This window comes from Anas acuta, chromosome 5 (genome assembly GCF_963932015.1).
Source record: "Anas acuta chromosome 5, bAnaAcu1.1, whole genome shotgun sequence".
NCBI lineage: Eukaryota > Metazoa > Chordata > Aves > Anseriformes > Anatidae > Anas > Anas acuta.
Genome location: NC_088983.1, coordinates 4879717 through 4900703, shown reverse-complemented (window position 1 = coordinate 4900703; position 20987 = coordinate 4879717). Strand labels below are relative to the sequence as shown.

Here is a 20987-nt window from a genome sequence, read left to right as displayed (position 1 = left end):
TACAAATTCTTGGCCAAAACCTGGTACAGTTTTGGTGAAGAGCTCTGAAGGCAGGACCCTTATGAGAAGCTGATAAATAACTGGGGTCAAAGCAAGCTCCCAGCACGGTGCTGGGATACCCGAGTCAGTTTGGTATTCTGAGATGTGCCAAAACTTTAGGGGTTGGCACTGGTTTGCTCGATGAAACTTCCCTGTTCCTCCAAGTGAACAATGTCAGGTAGTAGAAATAATGATAAGAAGAAGGGTGTGGAAGAGAGTAGAGGTAGAAGAAAGAGTGTAAAAATGTCCTGGGTGCCTTAAGGGAAGGGAGGAAGAATCTAGACCAGCTGTGGCCTGTATATGTCCTGGTTGTGACACTTCTTGTAGGGCATTAGAAGAGGAGAGGCTTCTGCAGTATCGTTGCTTCTTGTCTGGCACAGAGCGGGACGTTACCGGCTCTTTTGCCCAAGGCATTCCCGGTTTCACAGCTCTATCGGAGCTACATTACTCAAAGTTGATTTGAAATAATGACCGTAATCGTACATACATTGTCACAGCGTACGGAATCAGCAAATTGCATTGCATAATTCCCTTGCAGTTGCCTGAGAAATCTCCCGTCTGCTCTGCTAGCACAGAGCAGAGCTGATGTGAAATCCTTTTCATGCAAAGCGCCCGCCGCGCGTGCAAGTTACAGAAGAGCAATAGCGAATGCATTTGTATTTTATCTGCTGTGCTTAACAATTGGATGAAAGATAAGTGTTAGCAGAGGTCAAGCATTGTTTGAATGTGTTGCAAGTGGTTTCCCAGGGAAACAGCAAATCAGTACTCCTAGCCTGCTGCAGCATCTCCAGAACAACATCCAGCCACCAGCCACAGCCGAGTGTTTACTTTACTACTCGGGACCAAAAGCGATGCAGACCAAAGACGAGGCGAGTGTGTGAGTGAGAGAGCGATTTCAGAGGATGAAGAAACACTCGGCAAGAGTGGCACCGTTACCGTCCTACAATGTTTCTGAATTAAATTCGCCAGTGCCAGACGGTAAATGCTTTTTTTTTTTTTTCCTCCTTTATATCTGAGCCTAGGCAGGGATTTACTTTGCATGCTACTCCTGCTCTGTTCCATTCAAAGCACCGTGAGTGTCTGTGTGTGTGTAGTTGTGTATTTTTAAAGTAGCTCATGTTTTGATAGCATTTTTAGCACTTTAATGTTGTCTAGGATAAGTGCAGTTAAATTTCTCTTTTTAGGGTAAGTGCAGTTAAATTTCTCCTTCTTGTGTTCCGCTGCTGCGTGAGTGCTTTCTGATGAAGAAACTAATGTTGAAATAAGAACAACTGGAAAAAGTTATTGTGCTTTGATTCTATCTTTTTAAAAAAGCTGGGATATTAGGTTTATTCTTCATTACTCAGTTTTCTGTAGTAATTTAACAATGTGCTCTAGAGCTATATTTTTGTTTTAAAGGCAGAGGCTTCAACTTTTCTGTGCTTGCTGTCCCTCAGCCTGAGGTGGCAGCTGCTCCCTTGCACTGCTTTCCCCCCCTCCTTATTTCCACGAGCGTCATCTGCGAAGCAATTCCTTAATACAGCAGCCACGAGAGAGAAATGGTGAAATCTGTGATGTGCTCTCCCCATGACATGACAGCCTAACGCCAAGTGCAGGAGCAAGGCTCGTTCCCCGCAGAGCTCTTGCCAACTTTGCAGCACGCTTCGGTGTCAGCTGGAAACGCGGTGATGCCCAGCGAGGGACAGCACTGCTTGCAGCGGGGATACTGAAAGCGGACAGCAGACACGTGTGGTGTAAATCAAAGGTTGAAAGGGAAGCTTGCGTAAAATATTCCTAACGCTCAGGTTTGTGGTTTTGTTGTTTCTTTATTGCCTGTAGCAATCGCAGCCTTTAGCCGTGCTGTCGCAAGCTTATTGCACTCGGTATCAGACGGCTGGAGGAGCCGAGCGCTGCTTTCAGCAGGTGTGGGACGGTGTTAGCAGTGCTCGGGCTGTAAACTCGCAGGGTGTGTGCTGTCTCCCTGCTGGTGGTTGTTATTCCAAGCAGCAGCGAAATCGCGATTCCTTTTTTTCCGGGTTGAATTCAGCACGACGTCCAGGATGAAAGGAAGGCAAGAGATGCCGCACGGTGCTTGGCAGCGGAGCGTGACTCTCGGTTCTTCAGTCTACCCAGGTCGGAGGGGCTTAAATTACGAACGGAGCTGCCTTTTGATACAGCAGGCTATAGCCTGTCATGTTTCTTTGGGGTTTGTGCACAATATTGAGTATTTTGCAGGCTGAGCACTCACCTGGTGTTTCTTCCTTGAGGGAAAAATGCCCTAAAGAAAGTTGAAGGAGCTGGCAGAGCTGGCTGCTTATGCTGGACCATTGCTGGTGCGCAGCACCGAATTTTAGGAAGTGTGAAATCGTGAAGTGTGCCCTCACCTTGTTGGAAAGGAGCAGCGTTGCAGTGGGATGAGCTGGCTGGCGTGCCCACGGGCTGCCTAATGTGGTGATGTGCCGCTGTTTATTTCCAGCTGCCAGCATGGACGGGGCTCGTGCCATGCAAGGCGGTGAGCACACAGGATTAAAGACCCCCCCCTACCCCGAATAGACAGCACACGGCCAGTGCGTGCCTACAGCTTAACCCCATCCGGCTGCTGTCAGCCAGATCTGTTCAGGAGTCCGTCAGAACCTGCTCCCAGCACTCAAAAATTGCACTGCCGGGTTCCTTAGGGAGGGAAAATCCAGTCGTCGTAGGAAGAAAGGGCAACAGACTGGAAGTGACTACATGACAGCGCTTGTCACAGCCAACGGGCTGGAAATGGAAAGGTCCTTGCTAGGGATGAAGCTGGCCAGGCAGAACTAATACCGGGGCCTCTGCTAACCCGTACGTTAAATGCGTGTGCAGTCAGTTTTACCGAGCAGCAAAGATTTTAGCAGGGATTTCCAGTGAATCCTAATGGGGTAGGGCGGCCAATTTCCCAAGAGCGCTGCAGCTGTCCCTGCTTTCCTGCCCAGGCATGGGAAAAACACGTGGCAGAGATGCCACAGGGACTTGGGCTCTGGGCCTGTGTGCTGGGAGGAGAGCAGGGGAGCTTTGCACTCTACCATGGCAATTTTCAAGCTGTTTAGGTTTGTGGCTTTTTAGGCTTTCTGCCTTTCTGGAAGAACCATGGAAAGAAAATGGAGAAGAGACAGCTGCCAAGAAGGGTTGGCACTGGGAGCTGAGCGGTTCTGGAAGGTGTGGGGTGGGTTTTGAGCCAGGACACCCAACCACATGAATGCTTTAGAGGACGTCTTCATCCCAGTGTGGCGAGCCCTCACTCCCCAGTGCAACATCAGCTACAACAAGAAGACTGCCTGCATGTACGTGAGTGCTTGAAGGACACTTACCCAGATGTGCCATCAAAGAAAGGGCACTGCAGGGAAAAAAAAAACAGTATGAAGGTGTCTTACACATCTCCAGGGGTTACAAATGCAACAGAACCATGATAAATGCTCACTTTTGCCCCACCTGCTTACCTCTGAGATATTCTTTTACCCCACTCTTCCTCAAAAGTGCTTAAATGGGCTCAAAGGCAGGCAAGGAGATTAAAGCAACAGCTTAATGCCCAGCTGGTAAGCAAGTACCAAAGTGCTGCCAGGAGCCTGAGGCAGATTTGGACTCATCCAGATGCATCTAAAGCCTCTCTAAGCACTGAGAAAGTTGTCTGAGCTTCCTGGAGTCAGCAGGAGAGGTGGATGCCTCTGAAAGGTGATTCATCTCCTAAGATTGGTATCTTAGGGAGCTGGAATGAATCACCCTCTGGAGGCACCCATCAGCCAGGAGAGGCAACAGTTTGTGTAGGAGATAAATATAAGCAATTTGATATAATTTGAGTTGTATGTCAGTGCACTGCTTTCACCCTCTTATCTTAGGAGACCCATGAACCAGCCTGGATTTATTGCAGCATTTCTTGAAAGTAGAAGCTAGCTCATAATTATTTAATAACAAGGTGCAAATGTGTGATTTCAGGTGTGTCCTGGGTCTAAGCTCCTTTCACAACAACTTTATGTCAAAGCAGCCTTGTGGCTTTCGTTGGTGCTACTCTTGATTTATTGCTGTGAAAGTAGAATGAGAGTTTAACTCATAACGTCTGATACTTGCTGGAATTGTCACTAAATTTTAGCAATGACAAGATTCATTGTCTTTTCAAAGGATTTTTTTTTTTGTGATAATCATAACTTCTTATTTCAGGGTAAAGTGTATACATCTGGGAACCTATTAGAGGGTCATCTGGTGTAACTTATTGCACAGTTTGCAAGAGAGGTTTACTTTAAGGGGATGATGTGTGGCTTTGAGTCAAATGATTTGTGTTTATTTGTATTTATCAGAGGAAATTACCCTTTCAGAAGTTCCAGGTGTGGAAGGAGTCTGCTGATCTCTCGTGAGACGTCTTTGTGAGGTGGGGTGTTTGTGTGCCTGGTCCTACCCTTCCCAGGCTTCCTTCTGGATGGGTGAGGAAGGAGCAATAATCAGAGGCTCCTTGCATGGGAAGTGCTCCGTGCTGGAGGAGAAGTTAGCACCTTTCCTGACAGTCAGTATTTTCAAACTCAAAGATGTCACAGCTAGGTATGAATTTTGCCAAAGAATTTGATTTTGAGGCAAATGGGGATGCCGGCAAGCCTTTCTGACAGCAGAATTCAGTCCAAAATGTGCCACTCCAAATGGATGTTTTAAATTATTTTTGTTGACATATACAGGCAATTTTCTATTGAAATTGTAGAAGTTTAAATTTTGACATATAAAAGTCATTCATAATTTGCATCACTTTTTCTGCATTCCAAAGCTTTTGTCTTTCTTTGAGTAAAATATAAATAATCCTTTTGACTCTAAATATACCATGTTCTGACCGGTAATCTTAAAATGTATGTAGCCAGTGTGTTTCAAAATGCATCATGCTCTCTCTTGCTGCCATTCGCAATACAGATAATATCAAATAAACTTATTTTCAAGACTATTCTTACACCCACACTCTGGTGCTGGCATATTACTTCTGATGTCAAATCAGTGGGATTCCTTGTCTGTGCTTAAACAGAGGCAGTGATATTTGAGTTATGCTGAAATGAAAATGGGTTTAAAAAAAAAAAAAAAGGAAGAAAAAGTTGTAGAATCATAGAATGGGTTGGAAGGGACCTTAAAGGTCATCAAGTTCCAACCCCCCCCCCCCCCCCCCCCCAAGTTGTCTTGGTTAAAGTGGGTAAGGAGGAAAAGGGACTGGGAAAACTGGAACAATGCTTATGCATCACAGCTCCCCAAAAGGCAGCCTGCAGGTTGTTTACAGACAGCAAAGCCTGACTTACATGCTTCCTGCTAAAGGGCTCTTCTCTTTCTTTTTTATTTCTTTCTTTCTTATTCTTTCTCTCCTTCCTTGCTTCCTCCCTTGTTTCCTTCCTGGCACACCTTTGAGTGCCAGGACCAAGTGCAATCCCAGGTTGTTTTCACGACTGCCTTGTGCTATGTGAAGATGCTCCTGCCCAGTTCTGGTTGCCTTCCTTTAATTCTGAACTCTTCAGATCTCGTGGTGTTGGATGCAGATGCACTCAACTCCTCATTAGCTCATTGCATTTCTTTTGCTCAAAGCTACTGACAGCCTCGTAGTTGGCAGAGTTGCACAGATCTCTTTCAATTTAATGGTACATCCTCAGTCTGTAGTTATTGTCAGTTTTTCTCCCTGTTTATATATTGTTTTAGATTATGTTTTGTTTCTTTTTTTCCAGGTCTTGTGTAAAGTGATATCAAGACCCATGGCTGTAATGTGCTGCAGCCTGTGTCTGTATCTTAAATCAGGAGAATTTAGCACACAGAGACCAGGTCCCAGGGCTGTTATCGTCATAAAGCCAAGGAGATGCAGGGCTGGCTGGTGACCTGGGGAAGTTATCTGTGTCATCCATCCTCTAAGGCAGAGCCAGATACACCTTCATCACCCCTGGCAGGTATCTCTGTCATTTGTCCCTGCTCTGAGACTTTTTAGGAACTTACTGATCACTGCAGTGAGAGCTTTCCTTCTCCCAGTGCAGGATGTGGGTCGTGGCAGGGGTCTTGCCCCTGGTGTTGGCTGGTGGGAAGCCACGTGGGTGAGGTTTAGTTCCGAAGCATGAGACATATCAGTTGTGTACGGAGTGGGGGAGAAGGGGTGGTCTTCAGACCATTTAACTTGGATTTCCTCCCCTGACAATTAGGCTGGTGACACATGCAGCGTGACACATCCCTGGTCGGGCACTGCATTAGTTATGGGATGGCAAAATGTAAGTTATTTGCTGCCCCTTCGCTCCCTTTACAGCAAGGACAGGAGGACGTGCTGAAATCATTGAGATTTCTAATTGTGAGCGAAGTTTCCATCTGCTGATTTGAAATGAACTGTTGTGTGCAGACACCGAGAGGATAATTGGCAGAGATTGCAGATGGATGTCACAGTTAAACTACAACAAAAATGTCTGCTTTTTTGCTTTCTGCTCTTGACAATAGTTAATCATAGTACAAGGAAAATGATGTACACCAGCACTGAGTCATTTGTTTTTCATTAAAATCTGAAAATCTTGTTTTCCCCTCAGGCAAAAAAAAAAAAAAATAATGCTGTAACCTTCTCATCCCCTTCAAATATAAAAACTTCCAAAACAAACAATAGTAAACTAACAGAGCATTGCTCTGAGCAGGAGTCCTTGCTTAGCTCAGACACACAGGGGCCAGTTGCAGAGTCTCAGAAGGATGTCTTCAAGTGTCTGAGATACGGTGAAGTCATTTTTCTTCACAGAATAAAATAAGAGATGCTGATTCCTCAAACCTGTGTAGCACGCTGTCTGTAACAGCACTCCACCTATGGTCTGTTTACTTGGTAGTAATGTAATTATGGCTTCGTATCCTGAGTCAAACTGCTGGTTCTGGACTCATTAAAAGCTGGGGAGAGTTTGTCCTTGAATTTTATCTTCACAGGTCAGCTGTTGTCCTCAGGTACAGCAAGGTATGTCCAGAACAGCTTTGCTTGCTGGTTGTACGGAGCTGCTGTGGGTTTATTCCTGCATAAGGAAGGACAGGATTTGATTTTACAAGGAATCCCTTTGGCTGAAATAAAATAAACCATGGAGCTAGCTCCCCACTGGACTGGTAACATTAGATAGCCCAGCCTGCAGCTGTGTGACAGCAGTAGCAAACAACCTAATTAAAGCCATACCTACTGCTATCTAATGATGTTTTCTTATAAAATGGACAGAACAAGCTTTCCTCTACCAATAGCACCACAGTTCCCATTCCTGTTGGGCCATGTGCATCAGATATTTCCCTGGCCATAAAATTGACATCACCTTCCCCTTACTGCACCACATTAAGACCAAATTCCATTGCAAAATCTCCATTCCTCGTGGCTGTGAACTGACTTACCAGTGTGCACGCAGGCTGCTGGAAACAGGCTTGTGATGTGTGAGCGAGGCCTTCATCGCAGTGGATGCTCACTCCATCAGGTAACGTGGCAGTGTAAAGGAAATGTTGTCAATTCTTTCCCCGGTGCCCGATTTAGCAGGAACACTTCGATTGACGTACTTCCCACATCACACCAGACTGGCTCCTTCCTCCATCCATCTGTCAAAACTCAGCAATTGTCTCCGCGGCCGTGGTATGAAGACATCATTTTGTCAATGCAAAAATGAAGTATTAGGAGGTGAGATTTTGAGCGCACAGTAGAATAAACATATTGTAATGCTGTTTGAATAACAGGGAGGTTGGAGATGCCTTGACTGACTTCTTGCAGTGGGTTGTCTACTGTGGTAGCTGTGGGTGAGCACTCCTCTGCAGGGCATTGAGAACGTAATCCAAAAACTGATCAGCTCATAAACATGTCAGTAATATAACCATCAATTTAGTTGTGTAATAATTAAAAAAAACAAACTCACACACACACAAAAAAAAAACAAAACCAAAAACCACATGCCAGCAAGCCAGATGTTACTGTCTCAAAAAGGGAAACACTTCGTGTCGTGGACATACAGGTAGGTTCTGGAAGAGGATTCAGTTATCTGTTTGAGACGTTCTAAATTTCCATTGGGGCAGTCTTAAGAAAGAAAAGAAAAAAAAAAAATCAATTCTATGATGACCAGGCCATAAAAGTTACTCCCAGGGCTACATTTTTGTATGGCATCGATTGTTTTACTGGAAGTCCATTCAATCCATTTCTAGTAGCAACTTTGAGATCAGAAAAGGTGTCTCCAACAGAATGGCATATTTTTTAGTATTCAGAGCGCTGTTGTCACATGACAAATCTGTCCTATATATACAAAAATAATCTGAAAGTCGTTTTGAATCTCAAAATAATCTTTTATCTCCAAGTCTCCTGTGTAATAATAGTGTTTTGTGTAGCCTGAAGCCAAGGAGGGGGCAAATATTCTCACCGTGTGAGCTGCATGTGGAAGTCTCCGTATGAATGGAAAGCCACAAGTCATCATCTGTTAGAGGGACAAGGGAGTTTTACAGGTGGATGGTGAAAATGGTTCTCAGGACATGTGTGCTGCAGGCTCCTGGTTTAACTCAGCCCAGCAGCAGCAGCTCACGGTGGCTCACCTCCTCCCGCAGCCTGGGCTTGGAACAGTGCTCAAGCACGTGGAAAGGAGAGGATTTGGGTGATATTAATCATGTGGTTTGGGGTAGTCACAAGCATAATTACCTTGCTAAATGGAAGTGCACTGGAGTAAGTATGTGCTAATTAATGCCAGACAAGGACAGACTGTTAGAAGCATGCAGAAAGCCCCAGGTTTTCCTTGCTGCTTTTCCTTCAGTCTCCACGTGTATAGAAATGGCTTTGCTTCCTGAGCTGTAAGGTGTTTGCATTTGCAGGGCAAGGAAGAAGATTTACTGAAATAGAATAATAAAAAGGATCTTTAAAAATGGGACAGAGCAGAGGGTTGTTTATAGCTGATAATGAAAAGTCATCCTGTTGAATTTGATCCATTACGTGCTTGATACAATCCTGTGGGGTCCTTTCCTGTTTTCCGTTCCCTCCTTTGTCAAGTCCGTGGGCTGAGTGTTACTTTGACACTCAATTATAAGCTTCAGGTAATCTAGGAATAATTCTGGCAGTCAGATCCAACAGACTGGCAAGATTTTTCCTCTTTGCTAGGTTTTTCCCAATCTTTTTCAGTAGCATCCTCTCTGGAGGGGGCACGGGCTCACCACCGAAGACCGTGGGGTCTCCGCAGGCAAGTGGGATTCACGTATGCAAAATTTCAGTGGCAAATGCTGCTCTTGATGCCTCCCTAAGTTTGGAGGGTCTCAGTGGATGCCTGGTTGATAGCTGGTAAATGCTTTGTGAGGCAAAGAACAGCAGTCCCATATCGTTCTGCCTTCCCTTCCTCTAATATGGGTAGCGGCGCGCACGTGCAGGGTTTTGCTGGTGTGTGTTGTAAAAGCTGATTTGTTGCCCTTGCTGCTGATACCAGGTTTGGACAAATTATCCCAGCACATATCTATTCACCTTCCCTGTCAAAGGATCTCCTTAAAATATGTTCAGCTTCAGTAGCATTAGATGGCCTAGGCTTTCTAACGGTAACAATGAAATATTGATAAATTGCCGTGCTATCTGATTGCTTTCACATATAGAAGAGGATTTCACTAAATCAAGCAGTGACTTTCAATTAAATGCAATCTCTTGAATTGCAGTTTTGGTCTCAACTGCCGAGTTTCTCAATGTACAGGAAAAGATTGATGCTCCTTTATTGTACCAGATATAAATAACTCGGAGCTCTTTTTGCGTATGAGGAAAAATAGGTTTCCTTGAAATTTCGGTTGCAGATCATCTGCTAGACTTCTGCTGAGCGTAATGTGAATCTGGAGCTTGCTCTAAATTACCTGGATTGAGATGTAGCATGTGTCTTTCAACTTAATGAAATCTCTTTAAATGAAGCATATCAAAGTGAGCAGTGATTTGGGTCGATGCACCTTGGCGGCAGATTCTCAGAGGACAGGCAGTCAGCAAACGCTTTCGGAAAAAATCCCCTTCAAGCTGTGGACTGGAAAATTTGTAAGTTCCTTACTGAATATTTAGGCCAGAAAGTACTGATTGTTTTAACCTTGTGGAGATTGGAACTAATTTTTGGCTGTCAAATAAAGGTGTTGTGGTGGACTTTGGAGGCTTGGACTTGGGAAATGAGTAGAACAAAGTCCTGGAGGGAATTGCACGTCTCTTAGATTAAGATTTTCTCCATTAAAAAGTAAATATGTGAAGATGAAAAGCTGTTTTAGAAGTTTGAAAATACCCAGTAGACTCTAAAAAGTTCTGTAGGGAGTGATGCTCACCGAAAAAAAAGAGACAATATAGTGCTTAGACACCGTATAGGTGTTAATCCTTCAAAATCAGCTTCAGTGGTTGTCCTGTTACAGACCTTGTGTTGTATCCCTCAGTGCTTGAATTTGTAGGGCTGTGTGGCAAGGTGGGAGCAAGCAGAAAGCATCTTGGAGGATCATCCCTAGGAGTTTATTGGGTAAAAACTGAAGTTGGAGGCTCTAAATAGGTTGAGAGGGCTTCTGTGAGCAGTACAGTATATTCGTCTCTTTCTTCATGGTCTTTGTAGTTAGAGCTGGTGAATCTAACATAGCTTTAAGCTAATATTTGAAGATTATATGAGAGGCTATATGAGCCTCTTCTGGCAAACGAGTGTTGACTTTATTCCTACAGTCTCCTAAATACTGAAATCATGGCCGTAGAATATACTTTTATGTGGTTTGGTGTGGAGATGTTTGCACAACGGGTACTGAAATGGCTCGAGTTGCAATGCAGAATGTTGCCTTCTGAGCTGCTCAACGTATTTATTGCATACTTGGTACCTTACACCTGGGTTTTGTGTCTATTTATCTGTTTTTTTTTCAATGTGAGGCCTATGTGTGTCGTATTGAATCCTTCCAAGTCATGGCAAAGTCAGTGGCTGCTCTGGGTGTATGTGACTCAGGTTGGGTTAAGTGGTCACCAGCTGAAATTGCACCTGCAAAAAAAGTGCTGGGTGATCTCAACTGACCATCAACACACCTGCTTACCAAAATGACCTCTCATCTCGATTTACTGGCTTCAGAGAAGACTCCGATCTGCTGCTGATGCGTTGACTTCTTAAACAAGCACCTTCGATCAGTTTGGGAGCACACGGATGATCAGGCTCACTCTGCCAGATCCCAGCACCGCACTCCTTTCTGTTCTTTGCTGATTCTCAGTCCAGTCCTTCAAGCTCTTACATGTAAAATGCTGCGTCCTTTTCTCTGATGAACTTTTCATCTGGTGCTGCTGCTATTTCTGGGACCTGGGTCTTGTCTGCTGCCTTGTGCCTCTGCAAAGCCTCCCTGTGAAGTGCAGCATCGCGGTGTTACAGAATCACAGAATCACAGAATTTTCTAGGTTGGAAGAGACCTCAAGATCATCGAGTCCAACCTCTGACCTAAAACTAACAGTCCCCACTAAACCATATCCCTAAGCTCTACATCTAAACGTCTTTTGAAGACTTCCAGGGATGGTGACTCCACCACCTCCCTGGGCAGCCCGTTGGCTGCACCTAGCAGCAGAAGAAAAAGCAACTTCTCTGAAGATGTGGAGATCCTGACGTGGGGCACGAAAAGACTTAAATCTGGCCTCCTCAGTGAGTTAGAAGAAGTCTGATCCTACAGATCTGTCGGTGGCTGAGGCTTCATTCCGTGCAAGACCCTCAAGGATCATTCTGGAGGATGGAAAGGGGCAGCCGTCCTCTTGGGAGCCTCCCAGCACTGACCCCAGGAGGCAGTCGTTCCTCAGCCCTTCTTTCTACCCTAGGGAAGGATGGTGACCTCTCCTTTTGCCTGATTCAGTGTCAGTGCTCAGGAAGGGGCCCACGTGAGTACAAATTCCTTTGACTGTTCAGATCCTATGGATGGAGCCATGTGGCTAAGGATATGCTGCACGACAGGGCTCTCATTTCTCCAGGGGAAAGACCGGTTTTCATACGGCACCTTTTATCTATAAGGGGGGAGAGAGTGGAGTATTTATTTACTTATTTATTTACTTGATTCTGACCAAAGCTGAAAGCTTGATTTTTGCACTGTGCTTCCTTTCTCCCGCTGAATCGTTTGTGTGCATTTCACTGGCAGTGTTTGAAAGCCCCGCTTTCCTCCAGGGAGTTTACAGCCAAACTGATGCAAACTCTTTCTTCTCAGGTGCCTCACGATCATCTGTCATCCAATGCAAGCCAGGAGGCAACTGCCCCAGCAGACACAGAGGCATGACTAGGCAGCTCTCCCCTCTATCTGTTGCTGAAGATTCTGCTGCTCCCATTCTTGAGCTGCAGAATCGAAGTCCCTCGGGAATCTGTCGGCACAGCAGAGTCGAGAGGCAGAGCAGATCAGGTAGGCATAAACAGCCGCATTTTCGGCGTCACAGTATGCCTGCACAAGGCCTCTTCCGTCTGTTTTCTGAAAGATGGTGCAGGGTCCGGACGTGCTGACGTTTTTTTTCAGTGCTGCAAACCGCACAGCCACGTGAAGGTGCCTCCTGTACCTGTGTGCGAACTGGGGGTAGGCAAGAAGGAAGCAAGGATGGGAGAGAAAGCTCTGGGCCTCAGTAGGAACATAGGATGTGTTATCTGAGAAATCGTAAGGCCAGTAGGCACAGAAGATGTCAAAAGGATGATAAACGTTAGTACACAAATTAGTCTTACAAGGTTACTTCTGGCCAGAGACCAGGACCCTTAAAAGCCAGCCATCTACCTCCTCGAAGACAATGACAACTTCAGCTCATACCATGGACGGTCTGATGAAGAGGAAGAGGAGGAACAACAGGTGGAAGGATACCTAGGAAAGACCATCACGGTTCAGATCATCGATCAGCCGCGCATCAGGGCTTCCAGCAGGAACGTGTCATGCTCTTTACTGCAGAAGTTTAGCTCAAATGCACCCATAGGTATTGTGAACACTGACTTCTTCACCATGACGTCCATCTGTCATCAACAGGGGTGGTAAGGGAGCAGTTACAAAATGCAGCCAGAGACCTTTGAATGTGCTGAATTGTGCTGAGGAGAGAGCAGTTAAATGACTGAAATAATTTAACTGTCCCAAGTGCTTTGCAAAACTGTCTGAGTAGATGCGATGAGGAAAAAAGGGGAGGAAGAACAGGCTGGATCTCCCTTGCACACTGGAACTGTGGCAGCTGAGCCTTTGTCTTGTCACTGCACCACCGATGGCAGCAAGAGTCAGACATTTCCTGTCTTGTGCTGGAAAATGGAGGGATGTTGTACTCCAGGAGTACTCTCTTGATGGAAACCCTCTGAAAACGATTGAAGGTGACGACTGCAGCAAGGAGTGGGTGATACAGCATCTTCAGGATCATACCTAGGATACCAGAAGACCACTCTGCTTTCATTTTTTCACAGATATCAGGCTGAAATAACGCTGTATATGCTGGCACTAGGGTACATCCAAAATCAGAATCCATCTTTTTTAAAAACTGACTTTAGTTCCCTTGAGAAAAGAGTAGTGCCTTGACATCATACTCTTCCAAATGTTTATTTTGCAATTTTTTTAAGTTCCCTTTTTATGCATTCTTCCATTCTTCCACTCTTCCATTCCTCATCAGTGAGGTTTTAATAGGACTGACCTGATAGGTAGGTTAACAAAGATGTTATTTTCTAGGATGTAGTTACAAAATAGTTAAGAGTTCAGAAGAAAAGCTGTATGATTTGATTTTCCTCATCTCATTCTTTTGAAAACAAAAGCAGAAGCTTTTTCTGTTTCCATCTTGTCACAGAGACATCACATGCAAAAATTACATTACTTTGATGGAAAAGGACCACGAAGGGATGTTTCTGCTAGCTGCCTCTCAACATAATTTGCCACTGACATGTGTCTTCTTCATGTGTCATCTGCAGTGTCATCTACATTCTTCTCTGCCTTTCCATCCTTGTTGAGCTCTCAGATTGTTTCCATGCTCTCGACAGGTCTGTTGGTCTGTTTCAGGCTGAGCTGTCACCAAGGATTTCTACCACCTTGCTAACGGTAAAATGCTATTTACCAACCACTTTGGCTAATGAATGTTTTTCTCTCCCCGTTAACATATCATTCAGTAGCTGAACAGAAGCACTACTTCCTAGCTCAGTCCAGCCTCAGCTTCATGACTTGGAAATCCTCCAACCCGTGTGTCTGCTTTCTGTACGTCCCCACCCTCTTTAAGCTCAATCCCTGTGATTCTTTTAAAGATATTTCTTATCTCGTCCTTCTGGATCTTTGGCCAAGATTTAGGTGTGCACCTCATGGATTTTTAAGTGACCGTCAAGTTACTATGCCAATTTGACTGGGGTTTTCACTTTAAATACAGATGTTTGGTCTAAGGGGAGAGAAGAGCCTCCAGTGGGACATCCATCCCACCTGCCTTAGATACATAAGGACGAGAGCCACCTTCTCAACATGCTTTTCCATTATCATTGTGTAAAGAGGGGGCCTAGACAACGTTTTGAGTCTGGATATGCAATTATTTGCTAACTGCATTACATGGGGTGAACCCTACCCGTTAAGCACTTACAAAAACTCCCCACTGCCCATTTAATTAGGCTTAAACTTACATAGGTCTTCTAAACCAAGCTGAGACTTTCAAAAAGTGTATGTTTTTGTGCCTTTCCCCAACATTCAGACCTGTAACATCCAAGTCAAATGCTAATGATGGTGTCATGCATAGTAACAGCAATTACAGGGTTATTTGGTAATTGGAAAACCTAATGTGAAGATAAAGGTGCTTTAGTCTTCCATCATTGTGTGATTACTTTAACTGTTAGCTGAAGGACTAATTGCATGATAGCTTTGCTTAGCAGGAAAACCTGCAAGGGGATAGTGTGAGATATATTCTTTCTAAACCATTCTAACTTGCAAATAAACTGTAATTTACTTCTTAATAGAAGATGCCAGTCATTATTAGTACTATAAAAATACCTATTTTCTCTCAGTAGCCAAAGCGAATGCTAAAATGATGCTTTTCTATTCAGAGCTCTGTCTGATTATCCTCTCCATGTTTTAATAAACCTGTAATTTTATTTAAATTCTTGATTCACCACTAAACAGTGGAGCAACTAAATGCTCATTATTTGGGGGAAAAATGCAGCATACAATCGCAATTACAAAAAGCTTTGTGTCCAAGTTAAGAAAATTTTTGGTTACATATGTACTCCCTGTTATGAGGAGTAAGTTTTAGGTGTAAAGTAGGTCTGATTTAATAACTCTGAGCCTCACTTTTATGTTTTATGGCTGTAGCAGAAACAGTAGTATAAAAGGAAAGTCAGATCTGATTTTGAGTTGTACCTCTCTCACATTTAAGAGTGTGTGCTCTCGCTGCAGTAGGTCTGTGGCTCCCCTTAACATCAAGAATTAGATTGCTTCTTACACTACATCACATCAGGTGGCGATGTGACTAGTAATAGCTGAGGGTAGCTGCCAGTCATGATTTTTAGAAGGAACTCCAGTTTCTTGTATGAAACCAACGCAATGTGTTATATAGTGTGGTAAATGGTTGGAGCTCATCGCTGCTGCATGAGCACGTGGACCTAAATCAATCAGATTTTACTGCTGCTCAGCATCCAGTGTCGTTGGCTTGGTTGTTTTTAGCTGGAATTTGAAATCAGAATAGGATTCATGGGCTGCCTCTCTGGAAGGTATGTCTGGAGAGCAAGTCATTAGCCAGGGAGATTAATTCTCTACGCAGTCCGCAGTTCTGTTTCCAGTGATCTGCAGATTAGGTCTGAAAAGTACTGTATTAAAATGGAAAGTGACAACTTTCCATTTCCTCCTGGGTTATCTTTAGAGGTTTATTTCCAGGCATGTCAAGCTTCGGTTTTGTCCGGTTTCCTTTTTTAACTTCAAAAGTGTAAATACACAACCTTGACTGAAAAAAAACAAAACCCTGTCTCTGCTTTGGAATACAGAGCCACCAGACTGTTTCTTTTCCACCTCTCAGCCTGCAAATAAAAAAAGTGATTTTTGAGTTAAAATCTTGAATAATAAGAACTTGTTTCTGGCTTCAGATGCACCGGCTCAGATAGCTTTTATGTTGCAAACATGCACAGTAATTGACTTTATAATGTAGCTGGCTCCAAGAGATGGAGCTCTATTCTAGGGGTTTGGCTGACAGAACGAAAGAAGGGCTGATAAGGCAAACAGCTTAGCTGTAATGCTGGTACCTCAGGCCTCTGTGTTGTGTTTATATTTTGTTCTATCACCTTGAAGATAGTATTACTGAAGTATTTCTGAGCAGGATTTAAGTGTTTGTGAGGCACGCAAGAATTACAGAGAGAAGGCAGGGGATGGTTTGTGTCTGGATCGGAAGGGGAGATTTTGCTAAGAATTGTTCTGCATTAATTATGTGTGCAACTCTTCTCTTTTTCTGTGCTTTTTTTTTTTTTAATTTTATAATCCAGGAGAAGAAGGAACACAAACGCACACAGAGAGCAGCAGCCAAGAAGCTGAGGGACAGACACGATGCCAATCTTGCACATCCACGTTTCTTAAGCTTATCTGGAGATTTCTGATCATTTTGTCCGTCTCTTCCTCCTGGGTCGGGACCACGCAGTTTGTCAAAATCACGTACGAGACCTTTGACTGTCCTTTTTTCATGACTTGGTTCTCAACAAACTGGAACATTATGGTGTTTCCCATTTATTATTCTGGGCACCTTGCAACTGCACAGGAGAAGCAGTCTCCAATCAAAAAAATCAGGTAGGCTTTATCGTGGCAGTATCGCTTTAAGCAGCCTGATTTCTGTGGACTGAAATCGCTGCTCTTCTCTGGTTGACCCGTGGTGTCAGAAGACAGCTTGAAGGTCACGCTGCTGAAAATCTCATTCATAAATATCGTACAAAAGGCTAACAGATGAGTGATATATTCTTGAATAAATGGGTAATTGATTTTAGAGGGTTTTTCATTGAGTTGGAAAGGTCAGTAATTTGCCTATAATCTTGCCGTTATCTAAGATCTCTATATTTTGTGTTCCTGTCTGGATCAGGCTTCCACTCACCATTAATTAATCTCTCCTGGCCCGTTTATGACAGAGTGGCAGTACAAAGTGCAACCAAAACAACTCATGGTGAGGAAAGGATGTGAAGGCTTTGTTCTTCTGTAAAGCTCCACATGGAAATAGCTTTTCCTCTCTGTTTCAAGAGGAATGGCTCTCTGACCCCAGGCTTTCCATGGCTGCAAGTTGCAATTGAACTCAGCCTCAAGTGCAAAGACTGTAGGAGTCTGCAGTACTGACTGTAATATTAGTCTGCAGGGGTGGTGATGTATAAATGCCCGTTGCTTTTTAGAAGCCAGCCTTCTTTTGGGGGACCCAAAGAAGGCATCCAGTCCCACCACCAGCACTGCAGCAGGACCAAGCTCACCTCCACCCTGGCCAGTACTTAACAAAACCATTTCTAACCTGTTCTCAGGACACTTCCATGCCACCACCCTCTGGGGCAGTTAATTTTACAATTCCTCTTCTACTTCCATTACTCTACTGATCTGACACTGAAGTAGAAGCTGCTTTAAAGGATGGAGCTAAATTCAACGTGCCAAGGTATCACATGCCTCAGCCATGGAAGGAAGGTATTTACAGGACAGTTTAGATCTGGTACCCAGCTCTGTTACTCCAGTATAGACTTGCTTTGAAAACAATCTCACTGCCTCCAGCAGAGTTGTCTGTTCTGCAGGGTACTGCAGGTCTGTCATTGAGCATTCAGGGAATTCAATTTGTGACTGTCAGAGCTGGAGTGTAGCAGGGCCAAAGTCTTCCCTCGGCTGCTTTTGCCAGGATCTGAGATGTAATTTGGCCCTAAATTATCATTTCTGTCAAATCAGCGTGGCTAAAATTGAACAGTTGCACTTAATTAACTGCTTCTCTGAAAACCCTGGTGCTTTGTACGTTAATGATGCCTTCATTGAGATTCTTTCTGGAGTATTTGTGAGAACATTAACAGTGTCAGCTTGGCTGCTGGGTATGGGGTAAAGTAATAACAAATGCAGAGCAAATAAGGAACAAGGTGAGAATAAACATCCCTGCAGATAGATCCTCAGCAGTTGGTTGGTTGATTACATATCCATCAGAACAAAGTTTTGGTCCAGACATTCGTGGCAGTGCATAATAAAAGCATGCTTAAATAATGGATACATTTCCCAAGCTGCTAAGAGTTCAGCTGTTAAATTTGAGGACACATGCTTACATGCCCAGAGGAATTTCTGCACACAGATGTGGAGCTGGTTTGTGAATGTGTGCAAAGTGCTAGAGCTGATGGGCTGGTGGCGAGGCGTGTTCCCAGAGTATTTCCCATTCCAGATGCATTGGGAATGCAAATCCCAGGGAGGATCTGGCAAATAACTGCTGGTAAATGTTGACTTTATCATGGGGACCAGTCGACTTGGTCTGTGCTGTGCTATGACTTCACAAGCCAAACTCTCTCTGCTTAGATATGGGAATGGAAATCTCTTCAGGATGGCTGCTTGGTTTTCTGACCACTTAAAGAATTGAAAAGCATCATTTGTAGTTTTAAAATCAGAGTTATAGAAAGATTTAGTCTGGAAAGGATCTGTGGAGGTCGTGTAACCCAGCCTCCTGCCCACAGCAGGGTTATTTGCCAAACCAGACCAATTTGCATAACTACTTGTGTTGTGGTTTTGATACTGTTCCTGCTACTGTTTATTATTATTATTATTATTATTATTATTATTATTATTATTATTATTATTATTATTATTATTATTATTATTATTATTATTATTATTATACAGAGATGTCTTGTTGCTTCATTTGGTGGTTTTATTTCTGGGGAGCGAGTAGCCAATTCCTGCCAGTGAAGCCTGTCCTATAACGATTCCAGGCCTGCCTCAGAGTCCGGAGGAAATTTGTGTTCGTGTTTCTGGAGGATGTAGTTACTCACTGTGAGCTTTAAAGACACATGACATCTTGTCCAGCAGATATTCCCAGTGGATCTGAACAAACAATGTCGAGGTTTCTTGGCAGAGTCCAGTGATCGTGCTAGCGACTTGCAGAGTGCTGCCCCAGGCTGGTAAAGCTGTATAGGGCTGTTGTTCCTTTTTATGTCTCAACAAATAAATCCCGCTTGGAAGGATGGAAGTCTCAGTCTTCAGCTTTACACTGGCTCTCTGAAAGGGCTGTAATCTTCAGATTGTAAATTGTGTGCTTCTTCCCTCTCATACGTTACCTTAGAGATTAAATTGTGTGGTCTCAAAAACTAACTCACAGTTATTACCTCCCTGCTGCATTTCTGTGAAGTATCTTAGTTGTCTTCAGGTGGAAGGCACAGCTCTTTGTCTCTCCCCAGTGTTGTAGATAACAGGTTATGTCCCGCATAATGCAGACCTTGAAATGTGGGAGTCCTTGCAGTAGCCATGAACAAAAAGTCCTGAAGCTCAGCAGTGGGAATTTTCACCCTGCCGATATTTCCCACAGCAGAAAGCACTTCACGGGCTTGGCGTAGGGCCCTGATAGAGTTATGGCTTGGGTTAGGTGGAAGATATTTTCAATGTCAAGAAATTTTGCCTCCCTGCACCCTGTCTTGGTTTCTCAAGGACAAGCTCTGTAATGTACCATGGCTTTCTGCCAGAGGATAGCCTGCTGTAACACCAGGTGCTGTGCAGCCGTAAAGGAAGAGCGTTCTCAGTGTGGGTTTGAGGAAGGATGAACATGTTGGGAAGAGCTGGTTTTGTAGGAGAAAGGACAACAAAATGTGAGCCTCACTTAAACTGAAGAGAGCCCAAAGTGGCTGATGTTTGCTGTCTTCTGCCATCTGCAAGTTTGTCACCTCCAAATGTCTCCATCAATGTTGCAGCAGTGCTCGTCCCAGCTTCCTCTTCTTCTTCTGAAACAGCACTCAGATCTAGATCTTCACTGCAAAGGTCTTTCCAGAAGAGACGTGAGGATCTGTGTTTCCTGAAGCTACCCCAGATGGGTCAATGATAAGGAGGAAGACCAGCAGCACAAAACCAGGGCTTCCCTTGGGCCATTCCTGTTGGGAGACAGCGTTCCTGTGCTTCTGGAGCCAGACACTGCTTATGTGAGAGGGTCACACAAAGCTGGGCTCTTCCTTTATGTTTAGACAAGGCACAAAATGAGAACTCGGTCATTCCTGGAAAAACATCAACGTTTGTTAAACCACCACTGCTGCGGTGTCCATCCCCTGAGATGGAGCTAGACGACATTTCAGTGCACAGCTGCCAGCACAGGGACAGAAGGACCGAATGACATGGGAACAACTCGTGCTGACAAAAGGTCTTGCAGTGCTTCTCGCTGCCCTAATGTCACTGGTGGCCCTGCCAAGTATTACTCTGGATGCTGTAATTACATTTACCATATTCATGTTACCCCAGGTAGCGTCTGTTAGCTCTGTGTTTTTTTTTTTTCTGTAAGCTGTTTTAAAACCAGCTGCTGCATTACACTCCAGAGGCTGCCGTGCGTCAGGGGTGAATAAATCTATTCTTCTGCAGGCTCTGGCATCAGAATAAGGACGAGGTGGTGCAGGCTGTTCGGTGGGTGCCAGAGGCAACGCTACACGTCTGCCTGAGGTGCTGTAATTCCTGAGAGCATGGCACGCTGCCCAGAGCTGATGGCTGAGGGCTACCTGCAAATAAAAGGAGCTATTTGTGTTAGAGGGCAGGTTTTAAATAGACTTCTTGTGCATTTGGAAATAGTTTGTGTCATAGTTTCAGGGTCAGCTGCCCTTGGATCTGTCTCTGCCTTTAAGTCAACAGCCTGCAGATATCTGTATCGAGGAGGGATCCGCGGAGCCCTCTCCCCTGAGCGCAGGGTTTTAATCACTGTCATGTCCTGATGACTTCTGCAAGTTTAATTTTAGTTGCATGCCAAAGAGGCTGAGTTAACCACTGAGCAGCCGGCCTTCACAAAGCCCGAGGCAATCTCCTGTAGACATGGATGGGGAAATAAAGTATTCGTCCCATCTCCTCACTTGCTGAGCGTTACTCATCAGGCACTCGGAGCTCTCCTGGGCACTGAGGTGAGT

The 20987-nt window shown here is 44.4% G+C and overlaps 1 protein-coding gene across 10 annotated transcripts in view; it reads left to right on the top strand.

Moving 5' to 3' along the window:
• The window catches only part of SLC35F4 (solute carrier family 35 member F4), a 101606-nt gene that overhangs the window by 67457 nt on the left and 13162 nt on the right, over positions 1-20987 (top strand). For 3 of the 10 annotated variants that reach the window (XM_068682398.1, XM_068682399.1, XM_068682400.1), the window contains one exon: positions 16395-16692. The exons of 1 other annotated variant lie outside the window; for it this stretch is intronic. In XM_068682398.1, coding sequence (XP_068538499.1) covers positions 16395-16692 — 298 coding nt within the window. 6 more of the 10 variants (XM_068682407.1, XM_068682404.1, XM_068682403.1 and 3 more) reach the window with 4 other exon arrangements.